The 18,153-nt window shown below is 46.7% G+C and overlaps 6 protein-coding genes across 6 annotated transcripts; 4 read left to right on the top strand and 2 right to left on the bottom strand.

Annotated features, from left to right (window-relative positions):
• Positions 1-867: 867 nt before the first annotated feature.
• On the bottom strand, positions 868-1,703 carry Triagg1_3695 (transcriptional regulator family: HMG; the record flags this gene model as incomplete). The annotated part of the gene is made up of 3 exons (XM_062898015.1): positions 868-1,115; positions 1,171-1,475; positions 1,528-1,703. The coding sequence occupies 3 exons, from the start codon at positions 1,701-1,703 to the stop codon at positions 868-870; spliced, it is 729 nt and encodes a 242-aa protein (XP_062757198.1).
• A 1,316-nt stretch (positions 1,704-3,019) lies between these two features.
• Positions 3,020-4,425, top strand: Triagg1_3694 (uncharacterized protein; the record flags this gene model as incomplete). The annotated part of the gene is made up of 4 exons (XM_062898014.1): positions 3,020-3,239; positions 3,286-3,498; positions 3,980-4,312; positions 4,364-4,425. The coding sequence occupies 4 exons, from the start codon at positions 3,020-3,022 to the stop codon at positions 4,423-4,425; spliced, it is 828 nt and encodes a 275-aa protein (XP_062757197.1).
• A 739-nt stretch (positions 4,426-5,164) lies between these two features.
• Triagg1_3693 (uncharacterized protein) lies at positions 5,165-6,015 on the bottom strand (the record flags this gene model as incomplete). The annotated part of the gene is made up of 2 exons (XM_062898013.1): positions 5,165-5,847; positions 5,937-6,015. The coding sequence occupies 2 exons, from the start codon at positions 6,013-6,015 to the stop codon at positions 5,165-5,167; spliced, it is 762 nt and encodes a 253-aa protein (XP_062757196.1).
• A 465-nt stretch (positions 6,016-6,480) lies between these two features.
• On the top strand, positions 6,481-7,598 carry Triagg1_3692 (uncharacterized protein; the record flags this gene model as incomplete). The annotated part of the gene is made up of 2 exons (XM_062898012.1): positions 6,481-6,757; positions 6,907-7,598. 2 exons carry the CDS (start codon positions 6,481-6,483, stop codon positions 7,596-7,598), a joined length of 969 nt encoding a protein of 322 aa, XP_062757195.1.
• A 1,381-nt stretch (positions 7,599-8,979) lies between these two features.
• Positions 8,980-11,826, top strand: Triagg1_3691 (uncharacterized protein; the record flags this gene model as incomplete). Its single annotated transcript, XM_062898011.1, has 9 exons — positions 8,980-9,092; positions 9,243-9,308; positions 9,378-9,620; positions 9,683-9,812; positions 9,873-9,963; positions 10,025-10,212; positions 10,295-10,538; positions 10,593-10,663; positions 10,732-11,826. 9 exons carry the CDS (start codon positions 8,980-8,982, stop codon positions 11,824-11,826), a joined length of 2,241 nt encoding a protein of 746 aa, XP_062757194.1.
• A 1,897-nt stretch (positions 11,827-13,723) lies between these two features.
• Triagg1_3690 (uncharacterized protein) lies at positions 13,724-17,161 on the top strand (the record flags this gene model as incomplete). Its single annotated transcript, XM_062898010.1, has 4 exons — positions 13,724-13,859; positions 13,967-14,293; positions 14,359-14,371; positions 14,458-17,161. 4 exons carry the CDS (start codon positions 13,724-13,726, stop codon positions 17,159-17,161), a joined length of 3,180 nt encoding a protein of 1,059 aa, XP_062757193.1.
• Positions 17,162-18,153: the final 992 nt, after the last annotated feature.

The raw sequence follows: 18,153 nt of genomic DNA, 5'->3' as shown, positions 1-18,153 counted from the left end.
ACGGGATGCTCGGCGGCGTTCTTGCGAAGAGAGTAGAGGTCTATAGATCTAATGTCTATGTTTGAAGATGACGAGTAATAAACCTGGTATCGGCATATACTGAAAGAGTAGACCTGGAAGATCCAGTGACGATGTCTGAAGAAGCATGCCTGAAACACGATATTCTGGGAGGCTACCGTATGTGATCATGTACAATTGAGATGAAGGAATTGTGAAATCTGACTATCTGCTGTCCTGCTACCTCACAGCCCTATATGGCTAATGAATAGGAATGAAATGAAACTCAAGTAGAGCTAAGATTGCCAAGTACCTCAGGCGGACGCGTGATCTTGTGGTGACCAATCTGTCTCGACTGCAGCGATGCCCCCAGCCTGCCTCCCCTGCCTCTTCTTCGCTTGAGGCTTCCTCACTCTGTACTTGTAGTCGGGGTATTTTTGTTTGTGATTGCGCTTCTCTTGTTCCGCCAAATCGTTCCAAAATTTCTTCTCATGGGTATCTCGCTCTTCCACTTCCCTACAATGATAGTTGCTGTGTGTAACGATGCATTAGTACATGTAAATACTAACGTAATTTGACATAAATGCACACTTACGCAGCTTTGATGCAACTATTGCTGGCTAATATTTGGCAAATTCTCTTCACCAAAACTGGCAGTTCAAGGTCCAGATGTTATGAGAATGTGGGAAGCGACTTGCTTCGCGCTGATCATTGCCCAGGATATCTGGCCCGGCTTCGGATTTATCCTGCAATTTGTCAGATAACTTGCTTTGTCGAATGTAGTTTTTGCATGCGTACCATAGGGTGCAAATGATAGCCCACAGCTGAAGGCGTTCGCGTAGAATCTTCTCCGCATCTAATTGTGTGAAACTAAACCAAGTTCACGGAATGGTCTTCAACTGCGTGATCGTCAGGAGCAGCAAGATTAGCATCGACCAACATAGCATGAGCTTGTTGGCTGCGACGAGTGCGACGGCGTTTCTCTGACGATTTCCGAGGCTTGTACTGATAATCTGGATGCTTTTCCAGTAGCGCGATTTTGATTTCTTCTGACATTTGCTTATATTTTTGTCGTACGTCTCTCGACTCTTGATTCCAAGCTCGGCCTAGGATTTGAGCTGTATGAACAAGTAATTAGCTGAAGAATCTCACCAAAGAAAGAGGAAAGCTTACAGATTTCGTTATTGGTAATACCTGGATTGGCAGCTTTAACCAAATTGTGGCGATCCTTGCGGTACAAAATGTATGCATTGGGAGGGCGTGGAATCTTGGTTGGTTTAAGTGGCACTGTAGGTTGGCAAGCTGCGACGCTTTCAAGGCGAGTATTGGAACCATCATTCATCACCCAGATTGGCTCAAGACCATCAGGAGAATGTACCACGCCGCCATTAGCAATGAAGTAACGAGGTGAGCCAAGATAATGGCGGTCTCCTCCACTACCATCACGACAATACATTACAGCTTCTCTCGTATGCTCCCTGCAGCAAGGTTAATACTTGCGAGAATATTCGCTGTTGTTATTGGACTCACATGAATTTCCTAGCAATGTAGCGCCTCCCATGGCTATCCAGCATTCGGTAGATGTTATCATCGATGCAAAGGACAGTGAGGAATGGATTTATCTGGACTTTCAGTCCATCCCAGATGGCGGCTAGATAGACTGCGATTTCATGATTCGGAGAGGATATTTGCTGTGGGATATCCATGATGACGTAGAGATGGCTGGCTCAAAATGAATATTCGCGGGTGATGATGGTGTGCCAATCTCTAAATCCGAAAGGTGTTTGAAGAAGTATCGTGAAAAAAAAAGCGGTCGTAGTTTGAGAGTTGATAGATTTGATGTGAGAATTGGGAAATATTGAAGAAATAAAACATTTCCAAAGTTCAGTACTACGAGGAATTGAAAAGCTATGGGCGATGGTGAGCTGCAAGTGAACTTGGAATCTGCATGGTAGTTCACTTATTAGTCTCTATTGAGAGCTGCCAGTGAGTTAATCTGATCACCCACCAGCCCCCCCTTATTTAGTGCTAGGTCAGTGCGCCCTCCACTTCAGTTTTCACTCCCTCTGGACCCATTCTCCAACTTCTGTGGCGGAAGGAATTGGCTTTTTCTCTACCAACAATATGCTAACAAACAAAGGCGTTGGAGCTAAATTCAGCCGCCCCACTTCCAGGTTTCTCCAAAATTTTACCAATACCCCAGCCGTATATTTATACTGGCACCCTCCCCTCCCTGTATAGGCGTGCCCCCAGCTATAGAAGTTGTGAAAACAAAGTGAATTACCTATGCGCAGCAAGAGGAGAACGATCTAATTCTACCTATGGCAAAATGAAGAAAACCTGAGCTGGCCTTTTCTACTACACTGGGTATATGGAATAACCATAATACTCATACAAAATGGCAGGCGGTTGCGAACATTTCTCGGGCAAGAAATAGTAGCTCAGAATAAAATTGCCAAAAGGCGACAATGATATTCCTGCTTGTATGGACTTCAGAGCTTATTTTTAAAATTTTACTGAGGCTGCAATCTGATGCATATGTGGGTGACCTCAAATGGAAAGAAAGCGTTTCTTTACGCTACTTTTTATAATATACGCAAATGAATTTACATATTGGGAGATTTTAATGGCGAATCTGGTAAACAACCAACACAAACAACGGGCGTGCTTAGCGGATATCCGCAATACGTATATAAATGGTGGCGTGGGCCTCTCCCCCGAGTAAAAGCTTCACAGTACTTGCACAGTACTTGAGATGCAAGTGAGTGAAAAGTGAGGCGAAACCATGGACCTCAGTTTCTACCCTCAATCTTTCTTTTCACTTTCACTGTTAGACAAACATATTTTAGGCAAGGCACACACTCTTGAGGGAACATACTTCAGCTGTTCACTCTATACTCCCGCTTCTTACATTCTGCCAAATCCTTAAATAAACTTTGGAGAATTTGCGATCTCATTACTTGAAACCGTCTTTATCACAATTAGCATTGCCAAGTACCATACCAAGTCGACCGATACCATCATGGAGTCTCCAAAAATTCCACCAATTTCCGCGTTGACAGCTCTGGAGCCACGACCCGGTGGCCAATGGACCGTGAACGAGCAAGAGGGCGATACCACCTCTCTGACCTACATAATGGGCAACGGCACCGAGGCGATTACTTATAATATGCGCCAGTGTCGAACAGAAGATGATGTTCGAAAACATTGTGCCCCATTTTTCTACGAGTATACTGATAACGGTATGGCTCCTCTACCAAGTTTGGTACTACATCTGACAATTTTTAGTTTCTGAGACCGAATATTACCATCAAAACGCTCACGAAGCTCCCACAGAGTTTAGAGATGCACAAGGAGTAGCACCCACACTCTATCAATCACAAGAGGAAGGCGCATTACGACAATACTCGACGGGTCAAATCCAGCAACCACTCCAAGAGCATCTTCTCTTTAACACTGAAGCAACCATTGTTTCACCATCTGAATCGCAAGCTCAAGCCAGTATTCAATTCGAAGAAACGACACTTGCTCCACAATCTCATTTTTACCAACAGGGCCAAAGATTGCATATGTCTAATCACGAACAATTTTCACACCATAGTTTCGCTCCTGGAACTACTGAGTGGCCATTGAGCAATGAATTATTCCCCACGGCTGTAGGCAATGCCTCGATTTCCATACCAAATACTGAATTTGGATTACCCCAAGATACTACAATGTTTCTGGGTGCTTGGCAGCAGAACTGGGCTCATGTAACTCCAAACACTACTCAAGGCTCTGATGGAGACTGGGATACTTTCTTCTCGCAGCATTCATAACTTTATGAACTGCAACTTCATATCTTTGCTGAACTAATTTCCCAGGCAAATAGCCTCGCCACTACTAGTCTAGTAGAATATCATGAACAATAAATGAAGCTGATAGCGGTGGCATCAGAACTCGCCTGGCTCTCTTTCCATCTTTTTAATGACAGAAAAGACAGACATTATGAAAGTTATCGAAGCAGACCCTTTCCAAGCAGCCAAGGAGCATCTAGGCACACATTACGAAGAAAAACGAGTGCCAGTTCTAGGAGTCAAGTCTCATTTAGTCGATGATCTTAATGCAGTGAATTACCTCTCGCTGCAATTCGCATATCCAGACCCACGACAGCTTTACAATTACGCTTACACATCCTCTACCGCCACACAACAGTATCAGCCTGAGATACCACAAATGGGTTATTTTGGGATGGCTGAGAGTGACACGATCGATGTCGACAATCCTTGGGACATCGATAAGATGCTGGGCTACCAGGAGAACCAAGGCGAGAGAGGTATGTTGTCTTGTACAATTAATGGCCCGACATCTTACTAACATCTAGAAGATGCAGGTTTACCCCCCAACAACCAATACAACCCACACAATGAGTTCTACTACGCCTTTTGAACTAGGTGCCCCAATTTTGCACGGCGCTCGCATTCTATTACGTTAGGTATTCAGGGAAGGGGGAGCATTAGCCATGTTTATTTGACATCACAGCCATAGGCTTGTACTATAGTTTGGGGAAAACGGGAAGCTGAGTCCGGGAGTGGCGAGCGTGCGCGCCACTTGGTAAAGGCAGCAAGCCCTGGGGCTGGTTTCGATATGATCTTGCATGTAATGATACCCGACGCAATTCAAACATTCTTGATAGATGCGTCATATAACCGAATGCATACGAGTCTGGTTTTTACGAAAGTGTTTTACATCGTAAATATAACTACATCCTTTGATTGCGGTCAGCTATAGCGGGAGCCCATAGACGGTGGCTGTGAGTACTTTAGTGAAGTTGGATCGCGACTTTTGGACATCGATGTCATTTGGATGAGATCACCTTGCTTGACCAAGATGACGAATATAACAGCTTGCTTGATCGAGAACATTTTGTCGAAACATGAACAAGAAACCTGCCAAAAGTGAATAGGTTCTGGTCTATAATAGCTTGTTTGACTTGGACCACCTTGTTTGACTTGGACCACCTTGTTTGATTGAGGCTTTTCAGATTGATCGCGATTAACTAGAATAGTGTGGACGACGTTGAATGGTGTCGCCTTGTTCAACCATATCATTCAGCCTCGCAGCTTCGCATGGCAATGAAGCAGAAATCGTTTCTCTGGAATTAGTCCAACACGATGCTGCTGCTGTTTCACCACTGAATCTTCTCACCCTTCCTGTTCTTCAGCTCTCCTTCCTGTGCTTCTTTCGTTGTGCGTGTGTCTTCAGCTCCATTTGTTGCCCATACTCTCTCGATGCAGAGCTCAAAGGGCCCTTCCACGCGATCCGTCAGCCCAATGCCTACACTATGGACTCTTTGTCTCAGAAGCTCCGTTTGTGGCTCGACAACGAAGCCATGGTTTGTGCGTACAAAGTCATTCCACCGAATTAGAATCGTTTCCCATTGCCCAGGGCGCTTTGCGAATAGTCGATGCTGATGTAGGTCTGTCGGCTCAACGCTCTCTGTCTGTACATTGACGTAATATGCCCTGCCATCGGACTTGATCCGCAATGCAAGATATGCGTAAGGGTCTATATCCCAAACAGAGCGACCAAAGACTGTGGGAGGCTGATCTGGCGTCCGAAACGCGGCATAGCCTGTCCGCTGAATTGCCAGGCGATCTGGTGGCAGTGAGGTTGAGATGTGGCCGGAGAAGCGTGCGTAGGACGGCGGGGGGGAGGAATTCGAGGAACGGATAAAGTCAAGACTGCTAGTGGAGGAGCCACCGATCAATTTATCAGACATGACAATACAGTTGCCCACGGAATCGGCGCTATGGAAGTCGTAGAGCTCGCGGGGGCCCGAGGGACCCTTGACGGCGTCGAGGTTCCAGGCTGACGAATGCGAATGTTAGCGACTTCGAGGGTGTTTGGCGAATCCGAGGACATGAAGATGCCATCAGAGGGGGTGTGAAGCTAATTACCTATGCTGGAGCGCCTCTTGAGCTCGTCAAAGCTCCGCGCGAGGAAGCTCTTTGCGAGAAGAGGCTGTGCGACTTTCATGATGGGCATACAAGCGTGTTGGCGACAATAGCAGCGGACGAGCCAATCGGCTCACCTAAAGCTGAGTAACATGAGAGATTTCCCGCCGTGAATTACACATCAGACAAATCTCTCAGCCTTGTATCTGATCGTGGGAGATGATGCACAGCCTTTCGGCGTTGAGAGAAAGACTAAACATGAAGAGGCTAGAGATTCGCACATAGCAGACGGGTGTAGATTCCAGTCCTTTGGGGAGATGCCTGGCCTTTCTAACACCCCGCACAGGGTATTCCGGCATCCGGATTATCATTAGTCCATCAATTTTCATCCAACCGCAGAAGTTCAACACCACCTGGACCGGCCGGCTTTTTGAAGATTGTCTTTGGTGGGATGATGACGATGCTTGGATGCTGATAATCGGGTACAATTCCTTTGAGGAAAGGCAGAAGAAGTTTCTTCCACTGTATCATCTGTACGATCCGAACCATGATCATGTCGCCCGCCCCCGCAATGCGCTCAATCGCGGCACCGGTCCTTCGCTATGGCACTGCGAATAATCTTCCGAGATGCGCCGCAAGGCCATTGGCCGCGCACATGTTTCGACAATATGCGACACAGCCGTCAAGGAGCAGGACAATGAGAGAGATGGATCGTGCAGCTCGTGCCGGCTCAAGCAAGATGACAAAAGAGCAGAGCATCTCGCAGCTGCAGAAAATGGCAAACGCAGAGTACTTCAAGGATGGAGGGGGGCCGCTGTTTCCAGGTTCGCACATGTCCCTAATTCCCTGGACGTCCGCTCCCTTTCCATCAAGTTGTCTCGTGATGGAATTGAACAGTACCAGTTCAGATTTCTACCTTGATGGGCGATCCAGTTGAATGCGCTCTGGCTAACACAAAGCTCTCTCTCGTTAGGCACATTTGTAACCCTACCATTATCTCGTCTGCCGCTAAACCCTGCGGATTTTGCGCAATATCAATGGAGCAGGCTCAGGCATTGGGTGATTGAAACTGTTTCCTTGCTCAATTTTAAGCTGAAATCCATGCCAAACTGGACGACTCGACCTCAGTGGAAAGCCCGCCGCGGCAAGATTGCGCCTACGGCCAAGGCTTTATACCAGGAAGTGTTGGAGGCTTTTGCCGCTGGGGACAAAGCGACACTCGAAAGAATCTGCGTCAATGACTTTGCCAAGAAGCTCATTGCGGCGATAGACCGCCGAAATCCCCGAGAGCGAGTTCACTTCGAGGTTACCAAATACAACAGCCCGCTCTTCTATCCCAAGCGAACAGCACATCAGATCCACCAGATCAACATGTACGACAAAAACCTCATGACTGAGCAGGCCGTTGTTGCCATTTCATCCACCCAGCAGGTGTCTCGATATGATGCGTCTACAGGGGAGACGATCACTGGCAGCGTTAAGATTCAAGACAAGGTGGAATATGTGGTGCTTTCCAGACAGGTCAATGCAGTCACATTTGAATCAGACCCATGGAGGGTTTGGGGCACAACATCTCCTACAACCTTGGAGGCGTATCTGGAAGAGAAGGAAGCTATCGACAAGGAGCAGGCAAGACGAGCCGGATGGAAGCCAGCGTCCAAGTAGCTGCTTAGGTTTCTCGATGGTTGAATGAGCGAGGGAAATTCATGCTATCAACGGGGGCGTCGCCTGTAACGATGCTGACTTAGAAAGGGCTGAAAATTGTAAAGTAGAAAGGGAACTGGGCAGGTTAATGTATTAGTATTATTAAAGAATTACCGTTATATTAGAGTATCTTGACAAGGTAGCATAGGTACAAATCCATCAGTTTGATCGCGGCTTACGGGATAATAGGAACCTTGATTGCATTTACTAGGTACCTGTGATCGGATTTCTGGTAAAGTGTCTTAAATGGTAGCCGAAGCAGGTCATCATGGAACAACGACGACGGCAAGTTCCACACCATATGACATTATGAGTGTTTACAACTCACTTTACTTTGGAGACTCCTGTATAAACTCCTTTGACACGTGCCTCTATGGGATCGTTTCATGGGTTATCTACTTGACAGGAGGAACTTTCCTGTACGTTGATATTACCGAGGAGTCTAAGAATGTTTTCTAAGATTCTTTGATCCCCAAGTAATATACCTGCGGTTCTTTCACAATTATATGTTCGGCAATCACTAGATGGATTTTGAAATGTACGACAATAATTCTAGGCTTTTCATTTCAATCTTGACGCATGTTGCTTTGGGAATTTATCACTAATGCCATTGGCAGCTTTACTTGGCCGTCCCCTAATCTCAGGGAGTGGGCTGCTATCACAGAAGGTGACAACTGTAGCATTTGGCTGTCAATTTCTTGCCATCTGCTGGCACTGCTGTGATTGGGTTTCCGGGCAACCAATCAGTCCATCTCCAATCTATTTCATGTTTCCCCCCCTCTCCACTTCACTTCCAATTCTCAACTTTCAAATCGCCCACCTTCAATCGCCATTCCCAAAGGCCACGCCTCACCCGGATTTGCGAGTCTTCCATCACCAGTTTCCCCCCAAAGCAGTTCCAAGCTGCTCTCTGAATTATCTGTTACTTAGTCGTTCCTACCCATTCATTCTTCTCTCTTCCTTGGAGAGACCTAGTCGCATTTTGTTCGTTGAACTTTATCAGGGCCGATTTTCGGACACTTTTCATTGCATTAGGCAGTCAATTTTTTTTTTTCCACTTGGCCCTCTCTGAGAAAGTAAGTATGTTCAACCCCGCGTGCATAGGTTCGCGCGGCCTCTATTTCTCTCCTCCTCTTCTACCTTCTTCTTCTCTTTCTTCTTTGCGCTCTCGCTTTGCTTTCATCTGCTTTCTTTACCGTTCACTTTTCTTCCACCTCTCGTCCACTTCTCCCCTGCTGTTCCCTCTCCTGTTGATGTTCTAATATTTCTTCTTCCTTCATTCTCAACCTCTACCTCCTTCACTTGCCCACAAACGTTGACACTTGCCTGCAGAACATAAAAAATGCCAGCACATTCTTCTCTTCGCCATCCAAAGAAGACACTCATGAAGGCATCGTCCTTTGACATCCTCCGCCAGCTCTCGTTTGATCAAGAGAATGTCTTCAATTCTGGTAGGTAGCATGCTATATCTTCTTTTTTTCTCCTTCTTAGTCACTAAAATTGCAAAGGCCCAAGTAGCTTGCCGAGACAAGATAACACGTCAGTCATTCCCAAGCCTATATTGTCTTCAGAGAGAAGAACTCCTCGGATCTAACAATTTCAAAGTCCTAAGCGACCTGCCTCGTCTGGCAACTTGATTGCCCAGAGTGCCAAGTGTGCTGAACGTGAAAGGTATTCATGCCCCGCCCTCAGCCTTGTGTTCTTGATTTCTCAGGCCATTTACTAAACTCGTTTGTCTAGCTCACTTGCCTTTCAAGTTGGAAATGCCAACAATGATGACGTGTTTACTGATATACCAAACCCAGGAACGGAGTGCAAGGCTTCATCCTCAATGGAAGCGAAAGATAGTGTTGAAGAGGCCTCAAACGGGAGCGAAGAACAGGTGTCGCAAACGGATGGTAGCTGGTCTTTGGTTCCTCGCGAGCCTCTTCAAATTGATGCCCAGAATATTTATCCATCATCAGCCTGCGTATTTGTCGCCAAGTAAGTTGCTATTACAACACTAAAGCACCATCCTCGAGCTTTTGCTAACTAGTACTTTCAAGTCTAACTCAAGCCTTTGACGACCGAAAGCTGGAAATCGAAGTCACTAAGTACTTCTCGCAGTTTGGAACAGTCTTTGTCAAGATCCGTCGAGATAGTCGTCAGATGCCGTTTGCTTTTTGTCAATTCACGGTAAGCAGAGATAGCATGCCTGACTCAACAAGTGCATGTTATTTGCTAACTCAATTACAGTGCGATACTGACGCGGAGAATGCTGGAAAACACGGAAACGGTGCTGTCATACTCGGTCGCCCTTGTCGCGTCGAAAAGGCCACCGCTAATTGTAGCTACATCGCCCCTCTTCGGTCGTATCAAGATGGCGAACTAACCACTATCCTCCATAGCATGCTTTATCGTGTATAAGCTCTCTGGAGCTGGAACGACCAAACAAGAAGCTATAGACCTTCTTGGTGTCCTAGGACCAATAGCTAAGGCATACCCTCTGGATCTCAACAGCCACAAGACAGAGAATTTCCCGCCTGCGATTGTCGTTCACTACAAACGCTATGACTCTTCGCGATCTGTAACAAAGGTATGCAATGTAATGTCTGCTGGATGGTTACCGCCCTATATTTCAGTTTGAGTCTAGCTAACGTCTGCTTTCACGATTGTAGACTTTTGAAGGCCACCCCGTCTTTCGTGTTGACGCATACGACCCCAAGGCTGAGATTCGGCAGCAGCACAAGAAAAGCGATCAGCAGAGCTATGCCCAATACGAGAAAGACCGTCGATCGGCATATTTTGGCAACTTGCCCTTGAATATGACGGCGGATGTTTTGAAGTCTCTAGCAAGCCAGTGTGGCAAAGTGCTCTGTGCTGAAGTTGCGACAAAAGAAATTCCCCAAGCTGGTGATAGGAGTAAGTGTCCATTTATACGCTCGTTCATGAGTAATAACTAACGATTGAACTTAGCTACTACAACATGTTTTGGATTTGTAGAATTTGTCCGGCCCGATTCTATTGACAACGCTATCATGAATTATGTGAGTTGACTCTGTCTTTTGAGACAGGTTCTAGACATTGATGTGGTCATCACTAACGCTCCTAATAGCACCGCAAGCCTATTGATGGAAATATCATCAAAGTTGAGAGGAAGCGTACGAGAATGTTCAATGGGCCAACTTACGGTACCAATGGCTCTCAAAGAGGAATACTCGTTGGCATTCCGTCCACTTGGCATGGGAGCAAAGGGGGCAATCAACATGGACGTGGCAACCGTATCATGACTGCTAACACTTTCATTCCTCCAATTACAGGGCTATCGGCAACATATCGTCCAGCCGTGGCTGACAATGAGGAGGATAACAACGTCTCTCCTACAAGGCTAGATGGATCTTACCCTCTTCTTCGAACAAATGCCGGACGGTATACCCACTCTACCGTTGCCAGACCAACAGTCAGCGGTGAAAGTTCTGCTACCTTTGTTAGCTTCCCAATCAACTCGAAGAATAGCTCCACTGGCCAGCTACCGGCGATTGGCTATGTCAAGGAGACTGAGCCTGAAGAAGTAGAAGGACGCATCACCATCAAGGGCAAAGATGAAATGCGACAGGAGAATTCGAGTGACAACGTCGAAGCCAGAGAGGAAGAAACAGGACCAAAGGCTATCCAAACCACTCATGAGCCAGAATTTTGTCCACATGACAGTTACCGAAGCAAGTCAGATGAGCATCTCTGCGATTCTAAGGGCGTCGAATCTGTGAATAGTGCGACAAATGACGGCCATAAAACTCTGGAAACTCCAACAAAGTCTCCGATAAAGACTACTGCAGAGCCTTCTCCGGCGTATAGTGTTGAGTCAGCGGCATCTTGCTTCTACCCAATCATTCAGCCTTATACCTATTCGCCTTATGGATTTCACCCACTCCAATCATTGATGGCTCATCCCATGACGCCTCAGGGTGGTCCTCTTATGTACAACTCGTTCGGACAGTCGTACTACAGCCCCGCACCATATTCCGATATGTTCACTATGTATCCATTGATGCAACGATATCCAACTGCTGCGGTGGAAACTCCTACTTGCGCTTCCACTTCATCTCACGGCGTCGGAAATTTACAGGAAGAGTGCCTGAATGAAGCATATGGAATGTCTCCAAAGTGCGGTCAAAATACCAGTGGAGAAGACAAGGGAAAAGCTAACTGAAATGGTGCGCATTAACAGAGCCATGGTCTTCATGCTCATCAGCATTTTTTTCGTTTCTTTCTCATTTAACTGTCTTATCAGCTCCCCTTTTCCTTTGACATTTGTCTTCTAGTTTTGTGTTGTATTTGAGATATTTGTGCATTTTCTTTTACCTTTTTCTCAATAAGAGTCGAATGCTCAACGTGGTTTTCTATCACCCTCAGTTGTATCTTCGTTACATAGGTAGCAAAATGTTGCTAAGGACAACTGCTAAATGTACAGTCTATTATTTGCATGGATTCATTATTCTCTAGCCCTTATTGCCGTTCTCTTGCAATGAACGTCCATTTAATTCTCCACAATAACAGCAGTAGCTACCTCACTCTCGGATATTTGAGACGGATGAGGGCTTATGATATACAGTCCATGCCGCCGTTCTATTTCACCACTTCATTTGTGCAAGAGAGAAATAGGAGGTACTAGTAGATGGCGTTAACGTGACCTACCTTATATATACCCGTACCTACCTCCTATCTAGATGTATACCTCCATTTTGGCTAGCGATTTGCCGCTTCGTTGCCGCCGACGGCTTGGCGGCTAATCCTAACCATACATCATTCGTGCAAACCACCGAATAGGCATTGCATTTCGTCATCGCTCAGCATGTTTATTTAAATATTCACATCTCTCTTAGAAACAGAAATATCAAGACTTGACCCGACTCCTTTTGCAGTTCTCGCTTTGGGCAACTCCATACTTACGTGCTGTCTATTAGGTATTGACAATTGGTGAAAAAATACTGTAGTTTTCTTTCTCAAAAGGCAGCGTGGTGTTCAGAATGAGCAAAGTAGCCGCAATAAGTCAAAAGAAGCAGCTTTACGTCCCTATATCAATTATGGCAAAATATTGGACTCATGACTGGGGTGGATTACAGGAATGAACGTACCTATGCTAGAAATGACAGGTATGGATTCGAAATCTTTCATATGCATGCGAAATAATAAACGATCAAACAAAAGAGCTACCTATGGAGTACTTGCCGCGTTGACTAATTGAGGAACGACCTGTTACTTTACATGTAGGTACGCAGCACTCCGTACATGCTTGGTGTTATTGAACCTACCTCCCACCTACCTAGTATCTTTGCTTCCGTATATAATATTATCCTAACGAGTATACTCTATACTGAGTCCGCAGTCAAAGTGAAGATTTAGACATAATTTACGGAGTACAAGAAGTATGCTTCGGGGTGGTAAGTTGTCACAAGAACTTCTCTTCAATCCGAGTGTTGGTTCAAATTACATGCGAATGGGCCCATTTCCCCCTGTTAGTGTTGTCCCTCGTTTACTCTAATAGGCTAAGACTCCCACCGTTTCCAGTCTGCAACCAATCCGCGCCCAAAAACAGATGATCAAGGATCTAGCGGGGTGTCACTGAGCGGTTAATATTGGCCTACCGTTGGCCATTACGGGTACCCACATGCACACTGCTACAGATGTTCAACCAACATACATAAAGATAGCGACTTGTCAAGGACAGATGGTTTACGACATTTCCGCTGCTTCCTGACCTTCCCACCTCCTTACTTGGCATAAAAGGCGCAATGAGCAGTACTTGTAGTATGTTCTCTCTAACAGCCCTTCCTTCAAGTTTCCCCAGCCGTAATAGGGGAGATAAATAATCTGGAGGCTCCCATTCACACTAGGAGACGTCCACCCCTCACATCCATCTCGATGCGCTTCTAGCTCGCCTCTTCCTATTCTTCAATATCCGCTGAAATTTGACAATACAGACCCTGACAAGCAGTTACGGTTCCTTTTTTTTTTTTTTTTCCCCTCGCGGATATTATGAGGCTAGGGGAAAGGGAAGAGGTTGGCTTGGTTATCTTGGGTTTGCGGTCTGAGACGTTCCAACTAAGATGAGAATCGGGTGCTTGCAGTTTGCACCCCAGGTGGGCGATGTTGACAACAATCTGAACCGTGCCGATGCAGTGCTTTCCAAAGCAAATCCCGAGGATTTGGACCTTTTGGTCTTGCCCGAGCTGGCCTTTTCTGGTATGATTCGCCCCATGTCTGCTCGCTGAGCTCTCACCTCGTATTGCGATAGCAAAACACCAAACGAGTTTGGTAGATGCATGGGTGAACTGACTATCACTACCCAGGCTACAATTTTAAGTCGCTGCAAGACATCTCACCATTCCTTGAGCCCTCGGGCTCAGGCATTACTGCACTATGGGCTCGGACAATGGCCTTGAAGTACAACTGCACTGTTCTTGTTGGATACCCAGAGAAAGTCGACGTGTCTCCCAAGTGGCCCACTGGCCCCGAGTACTACAACTCGGCCATCGTGGTGAATGGTGATGGCGAAACAATCGCCAACTATCGAAAGTCTTTCCTTTACTACACAGATGAGTCATGGGCGCTGGAAGGTAATCGTGGATTTTACGATGGATATATCCCAGGACTTGGGAATACTTCCATCGGCATTTGTGAGTCTGCAGAAGAAGAGGTCGATTGTGTTTTGGGCAAAGTTTCGCTAACAGTGTGCTACTAGGCATGGATATCAAGTAAGTCAACAGGCGTTGAGCTTCGACATACCTGTACTCTTCCAACGTCGTGTGTCATGTGTCGTGTGCTGATTTGCATTTCTTAGTCCCTATAAATTTGAAGCACCGTGGCACGCATTCGAGTTTGCCTTTCACGTTCTCGAAGTCGAATCCAATCTCGTCATCGTTTCCATGGCATGGATGACCAGAGAGGATCGCCGCCACTACAGTCGAATGCCCAATGAGCCAGACATGGATACATTGACATATTGGGTCACGCGGCTAGAACCCCTGATCCGCTCTAATAACGAGGACGAAATCATCGTCGTCTTTTGCAACCGTACCGGCGTCGAAGATGAAGTGACCTACACTGGTACAAGCGCTGTTATAGGCATACAGGAGGGAGAAGTGAAGGTATATGGTCTGCTGGGGAGAGGGGAAAAGGACTTGCTGGTTGTGGACACGACCAACCCGCCTTATGCCAAGATGGTTTATCGACCAGACGCCAGTGCTTTGAACAAGCCTGTTGGCGCGCTCGAACTGCCTTCTCATGTCAATGGCCAGACCCCAGCATACACCAAGACACACCATGTTATTGGAGCCCTGGATCTGTCCATGGCCCAGCAGTCACCGCCTACCGAAACCTCGATTCCTCCTCAAGTGTTGGATCCTACGAAAGGCAAACAGGCATCTCCCCTTCAGCTGATTGGAAAACCCCAGCAAATATCTCCCGCCAAGCAAATAGCGAAGCGACGAGCGCCTTCTATCTCGATCCCGCCCCCATTCGAATCAGCCAATCGTAATCAGGCGGCCGATGCAGCAGATGGCAATATTCCAACTCCTTCTGCCCCTAGTCCGACGCCCATGGCTGTTCGTCCAAGACTCGTTATTCCGCAGTCACCGATCTCGACTTCCAATCCGCAAAATCCAGAGGATAATCTCCTAAGCGCAACGTCTATAAGATCTGCACAGTCAATGCAATCAGTCAAATCCAATGAATCAGAGGTCTCGGCTCAAACAATTCGTTCCAACCCGAGACCACCAGAAGACAGCACGCCATATCCTCATAGTGGCCTTCCCCTGAGCGGATATCCTTCAAACTCCTTCCACAATGAGTTCGAGCGGCGTATCTATGGCGGCAATGTGACCATTAACCACGGTGCAGATTCCTTCAACTCTCCGACAACTCCGTTTGCTGCATCTACGGCATCACCACGTTGGTTTTGGCGACCACATGACAGCATAATTCGGACACCAGTCGTTGGTGGAGAATGGACTCCCAGCACGCCGGTCGGACGGAAAGCAGAACCTTTTCCATGGGAAGCACTCAAGGATACCACTCCCTTACCGAATACAACGAGCGAGAGCGAGAGCATAAACGGTGTTCCAGCGCTTCAGCAAACAAGATCCAAATATTCACAGTCTCCGAGGTCGAACACGTCGTCAAATAGAACTGGAAAGTCAAAATCGTCCACGGAGGCGCAGACGCAGCGCATAAAGTCCCCTAATGAGAAGAATCCCTCAAGACCCTCGTCGCCAAAGTCACGGAATGCGAGCCGCTCTGGGATAAGAGGCAGATCTGATTCATCACTAAGCCCGCAAAACATCCCGAGCGCAGTATCGCAGCATATCGAGCAAATTTCTCAGCGAGCCGAGTCGAGAAATAGACACAGCACAGATTATCATCAAAGCGGGCTAGCCATTGACCGTCCTACGTCTTTACTAAACCTGGCAAGCGATGGCCAGCATAGTACTAGAGCGGATTCTGCAATGCATCATATGATACCTATTGTTGCGAGCCCTAGTCTCTTGGGGCCTGGGACTCGAGCATACATACCTACGCCCGTGGCGGTAGACTACTACCGAAGTTCTACAATTGGGGCATCTTCTCCCAATACATACTCACAGGTGCCTGATGATGGCTCCAAGCCTGGAGCCCATGGCAACAACAGTGTCGGTAGTCACCAAGCATTCACCAACGATGCAAAACAAAGGTCGATGGCTTCTCTGATCAATCGCGGCGAAACGAAGTCATCACGCTCTGTGAGCAGAGGTCGTCAGCCTAAAAGGAGAGCTGCATCTACCGGCGCAGCCAAATTTGACCCGCAGTCTGAAAGGGCCACCTCTGCGGACTCCGTGATAAATACTATACTGCACAGCAGGGTTGGAAAGCGACACTCGGACAAGGACTCGCAACGCCCGCATGATGATGGGATTTCTCACACTGATTGCCAACATCAACATCCCCAGAACACCCCTAATGAGTCAGAATTCGAGAGAGTCGAGGTTGTCAGCTGTCCTAGTTGTCCGGTCCATGGCCGCCAATCTGCTTCTGTCAACGGCTCCTCCAAACGGCTGTCTGATCCTTCCGGCCAAAGGAGACATTCTATCCGAGATGCGACATCGGAATTCCAAACTGATCGGACCTACGATATCACTGGAGAGCAAAGAGTAATGAAGAAACCGGGGGCGAACCACGTTTTGGCTCAACGAGCCGCTACCACGGATGTATTGATCGGGGCCAAGGATCATAACTCACGTCCTGCCGCTAATGGGCAGATGGGTAGAACTGATGCCCTGTTTGTCAAAACAGCGGTCAAAAACACATCTCCTAAATCTGAGCCAAGATCTACGAAGCCAAAGTTCAATCCTACTACACCAAGAGCAATGATGTTCCTTCCTGCGGATACTTGTATTGACAAAATACCCAGCACTGAGTTGGGGGATGATGAACAATTTCCAAGCTGGTTAACTGTTGAAAAGAAGGTGCAAAAGCCGAAGTTGGGTCAAAATCTTCACTGGACAAATTGATCATCTTCGTGTACCCAGCGTGGCCTTTTTTGTTATTTGGATATACTCAGCAGTTGTATGACTACCTAGGTAGTACACAAGGTCTTCTCAGATGCCCAATCCATATAAAAAAAAAACTTGATATACCCTCCCTTGTCCCCAACCTTCTCACTGGGATCAAAGCGGCTCTCTATAGCAGTAGAGTCCACTCATCATTATGAGCTCAACTTTAAGACACATGGGTTTATAGACATCCCTAGTCAATTCGGTGCTTTGACCCAAGAAGAATTTGACGTAAAGCCAGAGTAGATATTCTATCATCTCAGAATAGAGGTAGAGTCGAAATATAGAAACCCACAACGATAGCCAATGATAAAAGATCCACAACCATAACTCGTCATGAGAGTTTAAACATTCGAAATTCCAAGGAAATGAGCATGCCGGCAGCAATGTCTGGGTATGTCATCGCAAGACTCCATAATCCAGCCAAATAACAGTGGAAAATTAGATGGCTTAATACTGTTCGGGGGGTTCCTGCTTCCGGATCCATCTTTACTAATGAGACGAAATTCAATTGATCGGCAGTCTCTGGATGTAGATAATAGGCAATATGTGTCAGAATCTGGCAAATATGATTTGGATATTCGCAGTGTTGTGAAGTGAGAATTATTCGAAGGAGTAAGGAGGTGTGTATGAGGGTAAGGGAAACACACCAGTGCTGGGGAAGACTGTTGTTTCTACACACGCACGCAGTGAACTGTGGCTTAATCCGACAGAGTTTGGGGAGAACTTAGATTGGTACTGCAGGGAATTTCCGAGACTATGCCATCAAGACTATGTAGATACAAGGACTTATCTCACCAAGAGCAGTCATATATTGTACTTCTGTTGCTGCGGCACCCCGAACTTATCTCACCAAGAGCAGTCATATATTGTACTTCTGTTGCTGTAGCACCCCGAACTTAGTCTTGTTGATGAGGTAAACTTTATTGATGGTCGCGTCACATTTGAAA

Source organism: Trichoderma aggressivum (assembly GCF_033847375.1).
Source record: "Trichoderma aggressivum f. europaeum strain CBS 100526 chromosome Unknown scaffold_011, whole genome shotgun sequence".
In the NCBI taxonomy this organism is placed as follows: domain Eukaryota; kingdom Fungi; phylum Ascomycota; class Sordariomycetes; order Hypocreales; family Hypocreaceae; genus Trichoderma; species Trichoderma aggressivum.
Note: the sequence above shows the minus strand (reverse complement) of the source record. Positions and strands in the feature narration are given on the sequence as shown.